General features: G+C 46.2%; 3 protein-coding genes across 3 annotated transcripts, besides 30 other annotated features; all 3 read left to right on the top strand.

The window, feature by feature from the left end:
- Positions 1-19455: part of a sequence feature (sequence corresponds to BAC RPCI93-25N14) that runs on past both edges of the window.
- Positions 294-327: a sequence feature (AT_rich).
- Positions 361-448: a microsatellite.
- On the top strand, positions 434-901 carry Tb927.2.2320 (hypothetical protein; the record flags this gene model as incomplete). Its single annotated transcript, XM_946444.1, has 1 exon — positions 434-901. The coding sequence occupies one exon, from the start codon at positions 434-436 to the stop codon at positions 899-901; it is 468 nt and encodes a 155-aa protein (XP_951537.1).
- Positions 771-821: a microsatellite.
- Positions 946-986: a microsatellite.
- Positions 1085-1126: a microsatellite.
- Positions 1132-1219: a microsatellite.
- Positions 1309-1358: a microsatellite.
- Positions 1437-1458: a sequence feature (AT_rich).
- Positions 1580-1611: a sequence feature (AT_rich).
- Positions 1689-1730: a sequence feature (AT_rich).
- Positions 1731-1765: a microsatellite.
- Positions 1887-1917: a sequence feature (AT_rich).
- Positions 1976-2026: a sequence feature (A-rich).
- Positions 2274-2307: a microsatellite.
- Positions 2323-2443: a sequence feature (A-rich).
- Positions 2513-2557: a sequence feature (A-rich).
- Positions 2786-2834: a sequence feature (A-rich).
- Positions 2915-2996: a sequence feature (A-rich).
- Positions 3120-3166: a microsatellite.
- Positions 3275-3304: a microsatellite.
- Positions 3563-3591: a microsatellite.
- Positions 3721-3743: a microsatellite.
- Positions 3801-3824: a microsatellite.
- Positions 3858-3890: a microsatellite.
- Positions 3890-3913: a microsatellite.
- On the top strand, positions 3937-4626 carry Tb927.2.2270 (hypothetical protein, conserved; the record flags this gene model as incomplete). Its single annotated transcript, XM_946443.1, has 1 exon — positions 3937-4626. The coding sequence occupies one exon, from the start codon at positions 3937-3939 to the stop codon at positions 4624-4626; it is 690 nt and encodes a 229-aa protein (XP_951536.1).
- Positions 5062-5136: a microsatellite.
- Positions 5724-18557, top strand: Tb927.2.2260 (phosphatidylinositol kinase domain protein, putative; the record flags this gene model as incomplete). The annotated part of the gene is made up of 1 exon (XM_946442.1): positions 5724-18557. One exon carries the CDS (start codon positions 5724-5726, stop codon positions 18555-18557), a length of 12834 nt encoding a protein of 4277 aa, XP_951535.1.
- Positions 18278-18302: a microsatellite.
- Positions 18825-18865: a microsatellite.
- Positions 19374-19438: a sequence feature (A-rich).

The following is a 19455-nucleotide window of genomic DNA, read 5'->3' as shown; positions in this document are numbered from 1 at the left end:
TCTCTTTCTTAAATGTTTTTCATATGTTGTTCCTCCTTCTTCTTCTTCAAAATTTAATAATTAAGAAAAATAACAGAAATATTTTCAAGCCCTCCAACTCGCATCGATCATCGTGTTTGTTTGAGGGCATTATAAATTAATAATGTGGGAGATGTTGGTATATTTCTAAAGGGTATTAAACACGGGAAGGGAAACGAACCCACTGGTTCTTTCCTTTTTTTTTTTTGTTATTGTGGTGGTTGTCTGTTGTTTGTTATTGTTTCAATTTACCCTCTGAAAAAAAATATCACAACAATAATATATTATTAATAATATTAATATTATTAAGATGTGATGCGGAGAGTGGTTGTCTTCCGCACCTTCTTTGTTTGTTTGTGTGTTTGTTTTTTGTCGCCGATTATCTGTGGTTATATTTATATTTATATTTATTTATATGTTTGTATGTGTGGGTGGGTGTCGTGTGTTTTCCTCCTTCTCCCTTTATTCATCCAATTATCGCCATCCATTACATTGTATTGGCCTCAACCTCTTTTCTTTTTTTGTTGTTGTTGATGTTGATGTTGATGACGATGTTCTCTTATTTTATGGTGGTGACGGGTATATTATTAACATGTTTTTTTTCTTTTTTTTTTGGTTTATGTTTTGCAGTTGTGTTCACCACACGATTTTTACCAACATTCCTCGAAATTACTTGAATTCCTCCTCTTCTTTTCTTTTTTCTCCACAATTCATTTTTTCCATATTTTATATCTTATATTGTCTTCTTGTTGTTTTTTTTTGTTTTTTTTTTGTTTTTTTTTCTGTTTTTTTTTCTTTTTCTTGTATTCCCTCATCTCTCACCTCTCATATCTCCTCTTTGCATTATTATGTGGACTGGAAATTATTATCATTTTTTTTATAAATGTTAAGAGAAATGGCGAGGTATTTTCTCTTCGCAAAAAGAGGGAAAAGGAAAAGGAAGAAAAGAAAAGAAAAGAAAAGAGAAGTGACAAATGACAAGCGCTTTTTTTTTTTTAATTGCTTTACGTTCATGAAAAGTTTTTATTTCATACGGTGGCCTCTGCATTAGTGAGGCTTTCAATAAAAATAAAAAAGAAAAAAAAAGACAAACAAACAAACAAACAAAAGAGCACATGTGTGTTTATATTTGTGTTTATGTGTATATTTTTAAAAATATATATATTTGTAGTAAATATAAATAAATAAATATAAATACATAAAAGAAAGGAGGTGGGAAAGAAAATGATTTCATATGGAAATGGGGGGGAGGGAAGATTGCGAGTAAGTGAATGTGTGAACATATACCATTATATATATATTTATATATTTATTTATATTTATTTATATTTATATGTATAACAGGCGGATGCCATAACACGTTTCAAAATGGGTTTTGTTGTTGTTGCTGTTGTTTTGATACGAAATGAATAGTCAAGTTTTTTTTTTAAAAAAAAAAAAGAAAAAGAATCGAGTGCGTGTGGGTGTGGGTGTGCATAACTTCAAAATTTGTTATTTTTGAGGAAATTTGCATACGAACGCACTCAAGGGAGGGGGAAAAGGGAAGCAGGTGTGTGCAGGGATTTAAAATAAAAATTAGAAAAAAAAAATTTTGTTGTTTTCATGCAATTATGAAACACGGCGTGTGTCTGATCGTGCAAGTGTGTGTTTCATCCGATTTGTGCGATGGGTAATATTAATAATTTTTAAGTTTAATAATTTTAATAATAATAATTATTATTATTATTATTATTTTCACTATTATTATACGAGTGGACATGCGGGATTCCTCTTTCCATTTGGTGGTTCATTCACTTATTTGCGGTTAATTACATTTACAAATGCATCTGCAAATATATGTTTACCCTGTTTACGGATTCATGTGTTTGTATTTATATTTTAATTTAGATATTTATATTTGTATGTTTATTTCTAACTGCTTTGTTTTTGTATTCTGTGCTCTCTTTTGTTGTTGTTGTTTCTTTTTTTTTTCTTTTTTTTTGTCTTTTTTTTTTCTTGTCTTATTTTTATTCGGTGTTGTTTCGTACAGAAACACAAAATGTAAGTTTATATGAGGTGGAAATAAATGGAGTGGAAATGAAGAGTTATATCAAATCTGTGGAAAAGTTTTTTTTAAAAGATTAAGATTAAGATTAGGATTAGGATTATAAAGAGAAAAGAAGAGGGGAAAAAAAAATGAAGCAGCAGCACGAAACAACACGGAAAAATATTTTTGAGAAGGGGAGGAATAGGCGATAGAAAAAAAAATATAAAACAATAAACAAGTAAATAGATAAATAAATAAATAAAGGTGGGCAATAAAAGTTTTTTGTTTTTGTTTTTTGTTTTAATCCTCTTCCTCTTTCTCCTTCTGTTGTAAAAAAAGCATTTTTTTTTCTTTTTCATTTCTTATCTTTTTTAATATATATTTATATTTATTTATTTTCGTCATTGCTTAATCCATCATGTATAAACTCCGTCGTATATACTTTACGCATATATGCATTTGCATATATTTTATGTTTTGTTGTGTTTTCCTTTTTTTTTTTCCTTTTTTTTTCGTGTGTGTGTGTGTGTGATTTTTCAAAAAAAAAAAAGAAAGAGTGGCAGTGACACGTGTGAGATGGAAATAAAACAACAAAATGTAAAATATGATGTCATGTATCCGTTAGGGTTAACAAATAAAAGAAAAGAAAAAGGGAGGAAACAGAGAAGCAAATATTGCGATGACAGTGAAGGATTAATGATCATTTTATAACTCTCTTATAAAATTTGTTGCATCGCACATTTTTTTTTTTCGTTTTTGTTGTTTTTGTTTTGTTTTTGTTTTTGTTTTTTTGTTTTTAATGGTTGTTATGCTTTAACAAATTACCCTCTTTTATGTTTGAAACGGATTTTGGGTTCTCTTTTCCTCCTGTTGTTGTTGTTGTTGATTTGATGTTGTTTTGTTTGTTTTGATTTGCTTTTTTTTTTTTTGCGTTTTATTACTTTTTTATTTTACCTTCAATTTCCCCTAAAATGCCTGTTTGGGTGGGTGTCTTCTTAATTTTTATTTCTCCAGTGTTATTTTGTGTTCCTTTTTTTTCTTTTTTATTGGCTGTTTATTATTGTTAATTTGTCTCTTTTATTTTTATTTTTATTTCTGTTTTTGTTTTTTTTTTAATTTTTAATATTCACCATCTGCTTTTCAGAAGAAAATGACAAAAGCGGAAGCAAAAAAAAGAAAAAGATACATTTAGTGACTCTCCATTGTCAAATTATGCAACGGCTTCTACCGTTTTTTTTTTTCCTTTTTTTCTTTTTTTTTGTGTGTGCGTGTTTCCGCACCCCCCTCCTCCTCCTTTACTTTTCGCAGTGAATTCGAGTTTTTGTGTACCATCATCAAATTCCCTGCAATTCATCATTATGAAATCCCAGTCAACAGCAATTGCCACTCTGGATCTCATGTTTATTCTTTCAAACAATATATATATATACATATATGTCAACGTTTATTCCTCTGTTGTTGCTGTTGTTGTTATTTTCATTTTTGAAATCTTAACACACATTCTCACTTTCACAAATGTATGTATGTATTTATTTATTTATTTATTTTCCTTTTTTTTTCTCTCTTCTTCTTTTTCTCTTCATTCGATCTTCCACAACAAATAACAACAACTACAACTTACTTTTTTTTTTTTAGAGACAGGTCTCACTGCTTCCGCTGTTGTGGGGCAGGGGGGGAAATTAAATTAAGTTAAATTAAAAAGTTGAGGTGACGTGAGGATTAAAACAGACACAAGAATAAGAAGGCGAGGAACAGGATATATATATATATATATATATATCAATAATAGTAATCATCATTCATTAGCCTCCGAATTATTATTATTACTATTATTACTATTATTATTGTGTGTGTGTGTGTGTGTTTGTGCTTTTTCTTTCCCTTTGTAGAACATGTCACATGTGAAGGCATTTGACCCCGCCGCTCAGGCGCGTTGTGACCCTTATTATAAGCGGAATCATATGGGACATGTTGTGTGTACCCTTTGTGACGTGTGTTGTAGTGATGACAATAATTTCATTAAACATTTGGCTGGTAAAACTCACAGTTTGCAACTTGAGCGCCTTGAGCGCAGCGCTAATCGTGAGAAGCGATTGGCTGAGGAGGAGGAACTTAACAAAGAAGCCATGCGCCGTGCAGAGCAGGAAAAAGCCACACGGGAACTCCTCCTGCAACAAACTTCAGCACCACATGCATCATCAGTTACATCCTTCGCACCATTCGGTCGCCCGGAATTTCATTATTGTACTGAACATGATCCCGAGTTGTATCAAACCAAAGTTTGGTTGGAATTTTATTTCCCACAGGCGGTGGAGGGAGCTCGGCCGCTGCACCGGTGGCGCTCAGCACGTGAACAGGAAGTGGAAAAACCGCCTAATGATGATGTTGTTTATCTTTTAGTGGCTTGCGAGGGGTACATGACGGTAGGGCTCAAGTTTCCATCGAAATTACCGCGCACCTCAAGTGGATTAACATCATGGGGCGGTTACGGAAATGCGGGAAGTGATGAAGAAAAGGGAAGATATCGCTGCAGTTGGGATCCAGTGAAGAAACTTTATGAACTCTTTTTTATTATTGGGTAAGGTAGGCTCACGTATAATAAATAATTGGCCGCCTGAGAAGTTAAGAAGGGAAAGAAGAAATGTTTCTGATGCTGTGGTTGATGTGGTGATGGTGGTGATGCGTTACTGGATGCAATGAGTTGCTGTTGTGTCCACTCTAATTTGCTTCTGTTGCTACTGTTGTTGTTATATTTTATTTTTTTTATGTGTCTGTATGTGTGTTCTCAGTGCTATCACAACTGGCTTGTTGTCTTTCCTTTTCTTTCGACATGAGTTGGGGGAGGGCGAGAAAGGCAACAAAAAAGAAAGAAAAAAAAAATAGGCGCTACGGGGATTTGGGAAAGCGTTGAGTTGCCTTAGAGCCCTGGTGGTAAAACAGAAACAAAACTATTTTTGTAACAACAACAACAACAAGTAATAAAACAAAAAAATATACTTTACTGTAGTCAACAGAAGTATATACGTATTTATATATATATATATATATATATATATATATATATTTATTTATTTATTTATTTATATATATATCGACTGACATTACGTAGCGTTATAAAGACAGCAAGGGTGAAAAAAAAACGCGAAAAGGAAAGAAGTCGAAGCCGATTCAGGTGAATAGAGTTGGGGGAAAAAAGGAAGAAGCATTACTACCACTATTATTATTGGAGATTTCACATAAGTGAAGGTTTTCATTTCCACCGCTCGTGTGAAGGAGAAACGGCTCCCCAAAACAAATTTAAAAAAGGGAAGAAAACAACAACAACAGAGCCTCAGCTTCTCCCAGCGCACATCTCTGAGAAAGTGGAGGAGAAAAAAAGGGAGCTAAAAACAGAAGCGAAGGCTAAGGAGTTTATACAAATACAAACAGGTGTAACTGTACACAGATTTGATTTTTTATTTAGTTAGTTCCCAGGAACAGACGGGTCTAAGTTGCGCCATCTGGTTTGGCGTTGCAGTCAATTAACGAACGCGTACAGGAAGGAGGAAGCACAACGAGAGGAGTTGAACGAAAGAAAGAAAGGGGGAGGAAAACAAAAAATAAATAAATAAACGAAAAGCGGATACACATAAACACGAGAGGGTATAAGTTGTAGTCATCAAACATCGAATCCGTGATTATGTCAGCCTCACAAGATGCCTCAATGCTTGGATTGTTTAGGGGACGGCATCCGGCAGTGTCGCAGCGGAGTATTTCATTAGACAAGGAGGCACTTAAGAGGAGCCTTACAACGATCTGCAATGATCTTCAAGGGGCAACTATACGGGAGGCACCCAAGTTTCTGCAAGATCTTCGCACGTTCCTTGACAACACGGTGGAACAGAGTTGCATGTGTGTTCAGGATTTATTCGGTCAACATGTGGCAAACAACATTCTTTTCGTGGTGATGAATAGTGTCCTTCGCCCTGCACTCCAGCAGTATAACGAGGCGGTAACAAAGCGTCGGCAAATGGCGGCATTGGGCCGTGTGAACATTGCTGAGGACGAGTCAGGAACTAGCGCTTATTCAGAAAATAGAGGAAGAAAACTGCGCACCGACTTCGCCCGTCCATGGCGAGCGCTAATTGAGACCGTCCATCATAACCTGCCTGCGTCGGTAGTTCAACAACAACAACAAACCGCTGCCCATTCCTCTTCCTCTTCCTTTTCCTCTATGCTTATTGGGACGGGCAGCAGCTCCGTGGGTGGTGGGGGCGGTGATACGCATTCCATGTCATCCGGCTTCGACACGGCAAAACATCATCATGGAGGAGATGGGAGGGACAATTTCACATCTTCATCCTTCAAATCGGCACCGCAGCACGTGGCACCAGTTGGAGGTGGTGAGGGTTGGGGAGAGGCATCGCACCATATTTGGGCAGTGCCTCCAAACCACGCAGTATTGCCACTTCTGTGGAAGAACGCCGTTCCCCTCAACGGATTTGTGAGTTGCGCGCTCGAGGTTTTACAGTCGGAGGTTTTGGCCCCAGTCTGTGGTCAGGAATTCGCGCAACTTTTGTTACATCTGTTTCTCTTTGATGGGTATCTATCAAACCTGCTGCCGAAGCTCATAGCGAAGTTGACAGTGCGTCTGCTAGACCTTATTGATAAAACGGTGTATGAAGCAAACGGAAGTGATACTGGTGGAGGAACGGGGACGTGGGTGCGTGGCCGTGGCGCGCCTCCAGCAGGCGGCTGTGGCAACTCAAAAAAAAGCAACCGAGGACCCACTTCTCATGAGATGAATGATGATGGGGATCAAGCTCCTTCTGTGGAGGAGGGAACAACGTATGCTGCAGTTCTCGTTCAACTCTTTCGGGCGCCGCATCTTCTTAGCGCATTTATGCCCAGCCAGGACACCGCCGTGGCCGTCGATAAACCGGAAAACAACCGCAAAGTCACATTACCCTTTGTCATGCAGCAACTCGTGAACATCACCATGCGACGCCACCAGAGACCCACGTGTGCACTGCGGTTGGAGGAACACCTCCTGGTGGCTGTAAACTTACTTATAAAAATAGCTCGCGACGACTACCCACTAACCTCAGGTGTGCCGCTGGATCTCCTGAAACCACTGTGTCACTTCTTTTATGCCACAACACGAAGGGATGGCTGGCGATTGGAGGCCTTAACCCTCTTGACCACGCAGGTGTGTGCATCCTTTTCGGCAGTATTAGGCCAAAACGTGCGAGCAGACATTGAACGAAATAGGCCGCGTGCTGCACACCACCACGGAAATGTTCTTGGTAGTAACTCCTGCAGTACCACCGGCAACGCATCCAATCACAAGGAAGAAAAAAGCAACGCGCCGTTATTGCGGTCACAAGCCAAGAGTTCTTCCGCGTCACCACCACCAACAACCTCCCTAATCTGCTCACCAACAGCAGTACAGGCACCTGCTTCCCCCTTTTCCGCTTCTACTCCCCCGCGGACACTGGTATTACTGCATGAAACGGTGTTGCCTTTTATGCGGCAACTATTCACGGTGCCACGAAGTGAATTCAACTTCGTTTCACGTCGTGAATTATCACATTTTCCATGTAGACCACTTGCATCGTTGTTTGACTTTGGGGCCATTGTGCTTTATTTGGCCTGCAGCACACACGACGCCTATTTGGCGCTCCTATTTACTTCCCCTGGATCACGCAGTGGAGACGGCACCAGCAGGCACAGCGGTGGCGACAGTGGCGGTAAATCGGGTGATAGAAGCGAAAGCACCGGTAGCAATAAGAGCCATGATAATGGAGTTAGTACAGGGAGAAAACGTCCACGTGAAGGAGACGAAGGGATCGCTGACGTCTCTGATCAGGTCGGCTTCTCCCACGATCCACAGCCCGTATCCACCGTTCACCCGAGTAACGTTATATTGCAGTTGTTTCGCTCGCTGTTCTTCCTCGAAAGCGGCCGTGATGCAGCAGAGACGCCGGTAAGAACGTGCAGGACATTACAAGGGAGTGTGACAGGTGCTTTGAGTGACTCTAACCTACACCGTTGTGGCTCCGCGAGTTTTGGTCTCGGCGCGGGTGGGCACACGCCTTCAAGTTCCACAAGCAGCGGTGGTCCAATTGGCGCGCCGGCAGTGCAGAACAATATCAAGGACAGTTCACTTTTTATGCTTCATCTCCTCGCCCAACCGTGCGCCACGCTTGGTTTTACAGAGCATCAGTGCACTTATTTAGTGGAGCAAGGGATTCTCCCCATTTTTCCGTACTATGGCGTACAGTTAGAGTCGCTACTGCTGGCAGTGCTGCATGCAGTGGGGCCACGATCCTCCGTTGTTTGCCAGCAGGAACTGTTTCGATGGCTAATTCGTCGTTACTTCCCCACTGAAACGGCACAACGAGAGGAAGAGAGTCACCCAAAGGAACAGGTGTACTCTTTGTTGTCACTTTTGCTTGAACGCGGGGTGGTTGGTCAATGCCCATTTCTCGTGACGACCGAAGAACGCATGCGACTGCACTCTGCCGTTCATTTCAGTGCAATTACTGCGCGAATTTATGCTGTTGTTGGTGGAGGGGCGCTGCCGTCGACACCTTCAACGGGGTTTGGGGGACCGGTAGCAATGGCGGGGGGAATAAGTGGATCAGGGGTGGAAGGTGTATTACCGCTTAACCAGCCACTTGGAGAAACATTCTCAGCTGCAAGGCGAACAGGCGTCTCAGCAGCGGGATCGTCTCTGTTAGGTCCCTCCGCTTCCGCTGCCTTTGCACCCACAAACAACGCCATCAAAACGGGTATCCCGGTGTCGTTGTTTAAGTCCATGATGCAGTTTCTCTCAGCCTACCATCATTATGGAGCTACGGCAGCTCAAATAACCGCATCCCATCGGGTTTCAATGAAGAAACGAGTTCGTGACGGGTGCTCTCAGTCGCTACACGGAGACCAACTGATGGATTTGCCTACAGCATCTCTACGGCTCTCGACGGTGCTCTCCTTTGTTGTAGCTGGCATTTCACACGGTGTTTGTTTCTTTCCGCATGATGATGGTCTCGTGTGGAGACAGGAAACAGACTCCCCTGCCGCTGTTGCGAGAGCGGCCGAAGCGTTTGAAAGTGTGCTGAGTTCAGCGGAGGATCATGTGTTGTCCTTATGCCTTATTATCACCGAGAGCACGATGGGTTGTCAACACTCCCTCGTGGCGACTGCCACATCGGGCGTTAAGGTTACCACCGCTTCTGAAGCAGGAACGGATAGCGCAAATTTTCTATATAACATGGGTGGTGGAAGAAGCGTTGCGTCATTGCGGCGCATCAGAGAAAAACTTGGCCACTCGCGCCGTCTTGTTGGCTCAGCTTTTACAACGCCTGAGAAGCAGCTTCCTGCATCTGTTTGTGAGGCTGCTCGTGGACACTGGCTTCTTCTATATGAATTCTTATCGCTCTCCAGGGAAGAGGTGTTGCGTGACATGCAGGGACCTTCAACTACTGGAGTTTGCAGCGGCTATGACATTTGTGGGCAATACCCTGAAGGCACGTCGGAGGGAAGTGTATTGGATGTCGGTGGTAGTCGACTACGTCCTGGGGATACACCAGCCGCTGTAATGGAAGCCCTTTCTGCTGAAGTTGTTCGTGCTGTAACTGAGATGGCGTGCAGTGCAAAAATTGCGACCACGTCTGCTGGGATCGTTGGCACTGAACCATCTGCGTACCAACAACAACAAGGCATGTGTGAAGAAACCGTGGCACTGATTCACCGCAAGTTGTGCATCCATTCCATTCAGGTTCTTCATTTTATTCTGCGCTTATACCGGCTTGGGATATGGCACCTTCCTGAAGGAAAATGTAGCCGGCAACCGGGGGAGTGCACAGGTGCAGGGGTTGTCGCAAGCGCAAAGTCTGATGACAACGCCAACCTGACTGGAGGGTGCTCAGACAGACTTAATAGTGGTGACAATGGCGACAGTGAGTCGGAAGATCTTCGTGTGCTTTTGGATTTTACACCACAGCAGTTATTTGAACAACCTGCTTCGGTTTTTCAACGTCTTCCCACGGCCCCTGGTCGAATCTACTACGCTGTAATGTGGTTGTGTCATTACCTCACCACCCGTCTGCTTCGCGATTCGCTCACGCAAGCTCGTGCGGTGCTTCGGGCGCTGCTGCTCCTACTCCATGATGTCGGCACAGAGCTTCTTTCACGGTCTCTAGCACTATGGGAACCGCGCCAAACTATTCTCAGGTTTGTCGGTGCCACATGCCGTCGACTGCTTAATGAAGGCATATCCCGACTTGCTTCATGGAAACAGACGGAAATAACGACCACAGACAGCACAATAATCGTTCAGGCCACCATGCGACTCAGCTGCAGAGTTCTGGGTGAATTTCTAACGCTGGTGCGCCACAAGCGTTTGATGCTGGCCGCCGCTGAACCTTTGGTGGACCCCTCGGACGTAACAGCTGTAATTGTGGACATTCTTGTGAAGAATGAGCTCATTTTACCTCTTGACAGAATCTCTGGCCGCAACGACGCTGCTGAAGAGGGAGCAGATACCCGGGCGATATTGAAACCCCACCCATTCGTGCCCTTCGTTCTGGCGTCCGTTGACTGTTTGGCGTATCTGCTCCAGTTGCTGCGTGGTTTATGGGGAGATATGAACGCGCGAAATGCGCTTCTTGCGCTGCTCGAAACTCTCTTCGCCCGCTATGCCCACTCCATGTGTGAAAGCATATTCGCAACATTCGGCTACTATGCGTTGCACACAAAGGGGACTGCAACGGTAGCAGCTCGTTATGCCATAGCGCCCGCTCACTCCGCCGAAAGGTGCGAAGGCCAGCAAAATGAGTATCGGTTATCGACTACGGGTGTCGGAGTCGACGAACCGGAGAAAGAGTTACTGTGTGAGGAAGGGCAAATGCTGAAGCGCTTTGTTGAACGTGTGAGCGACTCTGCGCAGAGCGACATCCCACCTCTTACTCCCCAACGACAGTGTGCCGTCATATCAGCTATATATGGTCTTCTTTTCCTCTGTGACGCTCGAGTTGCAGAAAAGCTCGGTCGGTACATATTTTCCTTCTTCTCTCCCGATGCCCCTTACGCCGTGCGGCAGCACACAGCTCTGCAGGTTCGCTTTCTGTTCAGCCGGTTTAGCGATCGAGCCGGAGCTGTGATGCGCGATATGATTGCCAGCGCTCGCGAGGGAATGAACTCTACGAGCGGTATGAGCTGTGCGACAAGTCTACGGGCGGTAGCTGAGGCGGCAAGGGCGGTGCCGTTGATGGAGCCCCGAGTTGTGTGCAAATTACTGGAATGTTGGGCCACGCACGGCTTCATGCATAAGGATTTGATTCTCGAATGTCTCCAGTTGATTGGTGAGTACGCCAGACTTAGGGTAGGGGGCGGCGGCGTCGCTGACGATGTAGGTACTCTGCTAGGAAGTGACGCAGCTGAATTAGAATTGGCGATTGGAGAGGGAAGTAAGATGAGTGCTCAACAGTTGTGCCACCACCACCGTGAACGGCTTTTATTTGATTGGTTGTGGAGCTTCGGTCACCCGCTAGAGGCATTGCCTATTACGTGCTTTGGCTTTAGCTCTATATCGCAGCTTTGGGCAGCTTTTATGCCGTTGTTGTTGCCGATCGTTTTATTATGCTGCTCAAGCCGTGGTTCGAATAGCGTTCAAGCACGCGAAGCTGTGGAGGACGAGGCTGCAGGTGCCGTATTCATGCGGCCCAGTAGCCTCCTCTGGCGGTTAGCTATCTTCCACCATCGACAACAACAGCGAGAGAAAACTCCAATTGAGGGGGGAGAGAAGGGTGACGAAGCGGTTGGACAAGAACCTGATCCTGAGTGCACGCCGCAGTTACTTATCGAATGCATCGTTGCACACTTCCCTGATGTAGTGGCACGGTTACTCCTGTTTGCCTCCTTATCCGAGAAGAGTGGAATGGGTGTCGAATGGTCACAATTGACTGGAGCGCGTGTCAGATGCGGTCACCAAAGCTTTATGGGGCTGAAAGACACCCGGAAATGTGTCGAGGAACCCGACGAAGACGCGAAGTTGGAAGAAGCAGGATGTGCTGCTCGAGTGGCATTGGAGTGGCTGCGAAGCGCACTTTCCCACCGTTTTGCTTCACTTATGCGTTATAATGCTGATGGTATTCTGTGCCGTTTTGTAGATCTCGTCGGCACCCTCTCACCGTACATCGAACTTAAGCAGATTCACTGGGCAGTTAAGTTGCTCTGTGAGTCAATAGGTGACGTGGCCTCTTCGAACACACAACAGGCGATGACAGAAATGCGAGAGCTATCGCGTGGTTCCCACCCGCCTTCAGCGTTTGATCACCAAGCAGTGCATGCATTCTTCTCAAACGACGGTGGCGACCATGCATATGTGTTACTCCAGCGACTGTACGTCTGTCTCACACAGGACCTAAACCGTGGGGCGCGTCGTCTGCTTCTGGTGCGGATGTTCAGAGATATTGTGGGGGAGTGGTGGAGTCGTGATTTGCTCCAACAAGTGCCTCACATGTTGCACACAGTTTTGCGGATGTGTGGTAATATGCTAATGACATGCCCGGATGTACGCCCTGTGGTATGCGAGGTGCTGCTACATGTGTGGTCAGTTGTTGTCACTACGCCCGCAACCGCACCCTCGGCAGTTTGTATCGGAGCTGCAGCAGATGAAGCGTTCATCTCCACCATTATGTCATCGTTGACAGAAGAGTCGCGAGTGGTGTCGTCAACATGGGACGCCATGAAACGCTCGCGGAGGGCGTCGCAGGGCAGTTGTGCCGATACACCTGTTGAGTTCATAAACGTTGATAATGAAGAGGAGGAAGTGGCCGTGTCAAAAAGTATTGGTGTCGAACAACAGCAAGACGAGGTTCGTCAACAGGACCAAGCAGACATGGCCAACAGCTCCGGGGTTAGCGCAAAGGGGCCGGCACGTCGTGTAGCGCGCGTGCTATCGCAACTTGAGAACGTCATTCTCGTCTCTGGAGCACCAGCCTCCTCTTTTTATGATGATGTCGCATCTGCTGTGGATCGTGACAGGGAGGCTTTCGTGGCACTCATTCGCCTGTACAGACTTAACGAACAACAGCGGCTGCGGCTCTCCGGGGCGGGTTCGCAGAGAGTGCCCAACTCCACGGAAAATGTCACCATTAAAACAGCCAGCGTTGCCTACAACACGTGTTGTCGAGCAGTGCAACATTTGCTCACAGTGGTGTGTTCTGATACCGCTGGACAATCTGCACAGACCACTGTAGCTGTAGGTGTCTCTCCAGTGGCAGTTGCGGCGCCTGTCACAGTGTTTCAGACAACAAACCGTGATGCTCAGTTGAGTGCGTTTCATCTTCTTCGTGCAATTTGCTGGTGCTTCATCGAGTCTGGATGCGAGAGTTGTGTGGAGTCATTATTTTCTCCGACAGCAGACATCCACAGCCTGTTGCAGCAACGCTCACTGGATGAGGCTCTACATCACGTCTACCGTCAGCACCTTGAGCAACTCTACCGACTTTCATTCGATGCCGATGCATGTAATGCCCACATTGCATCCACTACACTTCGTGGGTGGCTCACCAGCATCAAAAAAGAGGATGGCAAAAGCATAAATGAGGGTGATCCATTTAGTGAAGGAGCTACCGTCAAAGTGGAGGCTTTGTCAGATGCCAACGATGCGGATGAGGCACCGGTCAGGTCACGCCGAAAAGTTGGAGGGAGTGCCACACTCATTAGACGGACACTACAATTATTTGAAAAAGACGGAGAGGAACAGCGGCAGACTCGTCATAACAGGGGGAATCAACACTTGGAGTGGACGAACTCGTTTGTCAGTCTCGGGGATTTGGCGGTATTTTGCCGGGAGCTGAGCAGCATTCCACGAAACATCAGCGCAGTTCGTACTGACGGGGCAGTCGAACAACTTAACTCCCTCAGAAGTTCGTTGGTGTGGGACGCACTCCAGCTGCATGAAGATGAACCACGTTTTCTGCGTTTGTTTCTCATAGCAATCATTCGCCAATACAAGCTGCAAGAGCGTTTGGGCACCATCTCCACGGTGCTGAACTGTATGTTACTGCCCGTGCAAATCACCCCAAAGGGCATCACCGGGGGAAATAGCAGTCTTACGTGGTTTATTGAAGGATTCCTTCCCATAACGTTGCTTCATGTTATACTACTGAAAGAGACCTCAGTACAACGCGAGGAGCGGGCTACGTGGTCCGGTCGACTGGAGGAGTGTCTATTCAAGCGAGCGCAACAGTTTCCACATACCACCCGCCTATTCCTGCGCGCATTGAATATCTGCCGATCTGTGATCATGACAGCAGTTCGAAGCCGCGGTGTACGGTCGGACGCATCAGATTACAATCAACGCGGACAATTTGCATTGCCGGAGGGGCGTGGCGCTGCGGAGGTGGCGGGAGGTATAACATTCCCGCCGTACGTGCGTAGTGAATACGGTGATCCACCGGAGATAAATGACATGAAGGATTCATATTGGCTTTCAGACATTGACCCACTTACCCTAGCCGCAGCCGCTGCGGCTTGTCATGAACCTCATTTGGCTGTTCTATTCACAGAGCTCAGCGGCGAGTCACTCCTTGGTCGACGAAAGGGAATTCCGTCCACTGTCCCTGATATTTCTGCTGCATCTACGCGCGGTTTATCCGCTGATGCACACAAGCAAAAGGAGACCTCAGTACTCTTCCCGTCTGTTAATCCTGATGTGTGCCGACGTGGGGCTTCCGATGGTCGACCGCGGCAGTTGCGGGCCGATGTGGCACAGGCGGAGTTAGCCCTACGTCTCTTCAATTTCCGGTCTGCAGTTCATGCCATTCTTGTGGATGTGAAGGAGGCTCTGCGTCTTCGTGAGGGCAACTATGACGACCTCCCTGCTTCAGCAAGCGCAAGTTCCAAACCCACTCTAACAAGCGCCAGCGCCGTGGGCGGCACGGGGGCAGCATCAAGGTTAGCCATGCCCGCCCAAACGGGTGCCGCAGCTGAAGAACACACAACGCCATGGGAAGAGGCGTTTCTTCTGCAACACCCCATGCGTCGAATTGAGCAGGAGAAGAGCCGAGGTAACTGGCAGGCTGTACTATGTTTGCTTGACCGCCTGGAGCACCCTGTTTCCAACAACTCGAGCCGTGATTACCAGACCAGCATTTTGGATGCACGTATTGTGATTGAGAAGGCGAACGCACTGCTTCATCTTGGGGATCCGGGGACCGCCCTGCACCTACTGGCTTCCGCTCTCAAGAGGAAGTTTCACACCTCATTTTTTGGCGTTGTTACAGGAAGTAATGATCATATTCAACAACCAGTCCAGGACGCAACTGAGGAAGAAGAAAGACATGAAAATGAGTGTATGCAGTTGCGGGCTGCGTTAGCCGGTGCTCTCTGGCGGAGTGGGCGGTGGGACTTGAGGTTTCTACAAGAAGATGGCTATCAGCAACAGCGGAAACTCCATGATTTGTTGCTGCCGACCACTGTTACGGTCGACGAAGGCATTTATCATGCCCTACAGTGTGTGAGGCGTGGCGATCGACATGACGCCCACCGTTGGTGTGCGCAGGCGCAGCAGCATCTGCTTCGACAGCTTAATCCCTCGAACTGGCGGTATATAATGTTGCGGGCGGAAGCTTTGCAGCAAATTGAGGACTGCGGTAAGCATGAAATTCGAGTGGGTTCCGCAAGACCTCCACGATGGGTTGGCACTTCCCTCGCGCACGTGCGTCTGCCGTATGACGAACTTCAACTTCTGGACAGCGTGCAACAGCAACTCTGTGTTGTCTGTAAACAACCACAGTGGTGGCTTACGCATCTGGAAGTATGCAGTGAGCGAGCACTGTGCTCGAACAAACCGCTTTTGGTTCGGCAATGGGTTTCGTCCTACGCAGAGCTCTCAACAGTGGTTGATGGCGGTGTTGGCGGTGGTAGTGTTGAGGCACATGGCTCGAACGGCCCGGATTGCAACCTGAAGCCCGTACTGCAGGCCGCCACGAGCTCATGTGGTTTACCAGCCTCCGTTCTTATAGCTCTCGTACATGCCCGTGCGGAGTTTGCTTGCGGCTACCCACATCGCGCAATTGCTATTCTTCAGAACATTGCAGCACCGTCGCCAGCTTCTCCGCAGGTACGAGCTTCTGGAGATCCACAGTTTTCGTTCCTTTCTCCTTTTGCTGTGGGTGTGCCTGGACTATCATTTCCAAAGAATCCTTCGCTGATGCCACCTGTCGTTTTGCAGCTCGTTGCTTGGGTTACCGAGGCTCGACTGGTTCCCCTTTCACAGATAGTGCGTGATCCCTTCTTTACTCGATGCGCCATTGACGACCGGACTGGATATTGCAGCCTGCAACTAGCCAGGTTATGTCATACTCTCACACGTGACATTGCCGAGCGGCTACGCAGTTACAATTATCGCACAATGCAAAAAAGTATGGAGAGCTTGATCCACACACGCACCGAGCTGCAGCAAAAACAAGAGCAACTATCCAAATCTGGGGTGAGCAGAGAGGAGAAGAATCTTTTGCGGCGCCGTATTTCAGGCCTCATTGCAGAGCATGCTTGTGATGAGAGGGAGTTTGTGGAGGAAGCGGAATCTTACGCTCTGTACAGGCGAAGTGCACTGAATGGCTACTCGCGGTTCTTGCAACTGAGTGGACATGATGGTGATGATAATGACATCCTCGCGGTGTTTGGTTTTGTGTCACTGTGGTTACATCAAGATGAAAGCTATGTGCGAAAAGACACCTCTCCCGCTACGGACAACGTCATATCGAAGGCCATAAGCAACACGCCTCTGCACAAGTTTCTTCCCCTTTACTCACAGCTGGTGGCGCAACTGGGCACGTCTTTAGATAATAAAAACCTTGAAACATTGGTGCACCGAGTTGCAACGGAGCAGCCACTACGTGCCGTATGGCCGCTTCTTGCGCTTGCGAATGGACATGTGTTTGGCCCAGGTGTGGGAGACACCGGAGGTAAAGGTGCCTCCAGTGGTGGAGTTGTGCATGTGGTAGATGAGGAAAAAGTTGCTATCGCCAGACGTATTCTAACTTCCCTTAAAGAACCGAGTGCACAACCTTGGGGGAAAAGTAAGAGCACCGGCAGCAGTAAGAAAACAAGTAATGACGCAGAGGACGCCTCTGCATTTGAGTGCCGAAGGAAGTTTATCACTGATGCAGAGAGCCTTTCCGAAGCCTATATACAACTGGCCTTTCACCGCGCAGATGCTGCTGACAATGTGGAGTGCAATATTCCGAAAACTTTTATGCTTATCAGCGACGCGCTGCAAGATCTTTCTATCCCGCCTCCCACGCTGACTGTTCCCGCGACTAACTCTGCGCTGTCAGCGTCCCTACTGAGGCACGAGCAAGATGAGCAACGGGCTCAAGTGCCGCGAGTTATGAAGTACAAGAGCACTTTCAGAACGCCTGGGGGGATTAACGTTCCAAAGGTGCTCCGCTGTGTGTTAAGTGATGGTCGCACAGTCCAGCAGTTGCTTAAATCTCAGGATGATCTTCGTCAAGATTCTCTAATTCAGCAAGTGTTTGGCTTATCAAATGCCTTGTTTGAGAAGCACCCCTTAACGCGGCAACTCCACATATATACCTACAATGTTGTACCCCTTGCCCCAACCGTTGGGTTGATTGAGTGGGTGGATGGTACCATACCACTGGACCGTTACTTAAACAGTAGCAGCAGTAAGAACCCTACCGGTGCTCATGAGCGGTACTTTCCCACTGAAATCACCTCGAAAGTGTGTCGAGCGCGCCTCAATGAGGCAAGCAAAACGCAAAAGCACGCTGTGCTACTCTCCCTCTATGCAGAGTTCAGTCCCGCCCTCCATTATTTCTTCCTTGAGCATTTCTTTACACCGCAGGAGTGGTTGCAGCGGCGGGAAGCGTACACCCGTAGTGTGGCGGCATCAAGCATGCTCGGCTACATACTCGGCCTTGGCGACCGTCATGCCAACAATTTACTCCTCCACGTGGGTCGCGCTGAGTTGGTGCACATTGACCTTGGTTTCGCCTTTGATCAAGGAAAGTTGTTGCACGTGCCGGAGTTGGTTCCCTTTAGACTAACCCGTAATATTGTTGATGGCTTTGGTGTGCAGGGGACGGAGGGACCGTTCCGCCACCACTGCCAAGCCGCACTTCAACTACTTCGCGGGCAGAAGGAGTTTTTTACCACAATTCTCGCAGCCTGTGCGCATGACCCGCTTTCTCGTTGGGCAGTTTCAATTATACCCCCGCAACAGCAGCAGCAGCAGCAGCAGAATGCTCAACAAGATGAACAGGACAGTAACGGTAGTGGCGCCAACTCAGCACGGCAGCAAGGCGTGGGTGTGCACCGAAAGAAGCCAACATACGCCGATGCAGAGCGGGTACTTTCCCGTGTAATGGAAAAAATTCAAGGCTACGAATCTGGCGAATTGCTCAGCGTGCGCACGCATGTACAGAAGTTACTCCAAACAGCGCAGAACACGGAACTGTTGGCCCAAATGTTTCACGGCTGGTCACCTTGGCTGTGATTATTATTATTATTATGCGTCCATTACGCGTTTGGTTGTTCAATGGACTGCACTTTCTTGTGTTGTTGTTGTTTTTTGTTATTGTTGCTTTTTTTTTTTCCTTTGTCCGTTATGGTGGTGGTTCAGTTGGTGATGATTGGCTCACGTTGTGAAGTAAAAAGTCCTTGCACATGTACTTAGTTAAACAAACGGGCGTGTTCACGCTTGTTTGTGTTCTTGCATGTTTCAGTGTGGAAAGTTCCTTGTGCAGCTCATAGGAGACAAAGCAAGAAGAGGAAAAGAAATGAAAACAAAAGAAGAGAAGAGAAGAAACTTAGTTTGCCGTACGCAGGGATTGGAAGAAGGTTCCTGAAAAAAGGGATTAGTAAATAGTTTTATCTAAGTAATGCATCCTCCTACTACCCAAAACTTTTTTTTAAGAAAAAAAAAAAGAAACGAAAATAGAATGGAGGGAAATAGAGGGTTACATCATTTTTTTTTTCACAACTCCCTCCCTTCCCCTCCTCTTCTTTTTTTACTGTTATTTTTGTTTATTCTATTGGCTTAGTTTGTGTCCATGTGCTCTTAGCTCTATATGCGCACGCAGCGGACCGTCTACGGGGTTGAACACAATGTGTCACGAGCAGAAGCTTCCCGATTGTGCCATGCGTACTAAAGTGAGATGACGGTTGTGTGAAAGGGAAAAAATAAAAATAAAAAGAGCACGTGCGTGTGTGTGAGAGTGAGAAAGAAAAAGAAAGAGAGAGAGTTTGTGTGTAACGGTATTCGCAAGTAACAAATAAAAGGAAATGGCAAAGGAAGGCGGAAGCTGAAGTATGTTTGTGTGTGTGTGTGTGTTTTGGTTTTTGTTTTGTTTTGTTTATGCCTTTATCTTTTTTTCTCCCCCTTGTTTTCTTAC

Source organism: Trypanosoma brucei, chromosome 2 (assembly GCF_000002445.2).
Source record: "Trypanosoma brucei brucei TREU927 chromosome 2, complete sequence".
Taxonomy (NCBI): domain Eukaryota; phylum Euglenozoa; class Kinetoplastea; order Trypanosomatida; family Trypanosomatidae; genus Trypanosoma; species Trypanosoma brucei.
The sequence above is the reverse complement of the archived record's forward strand: the minus strand, read 5'-3'. Positions and strand labels throughout refer to the sequence as shown.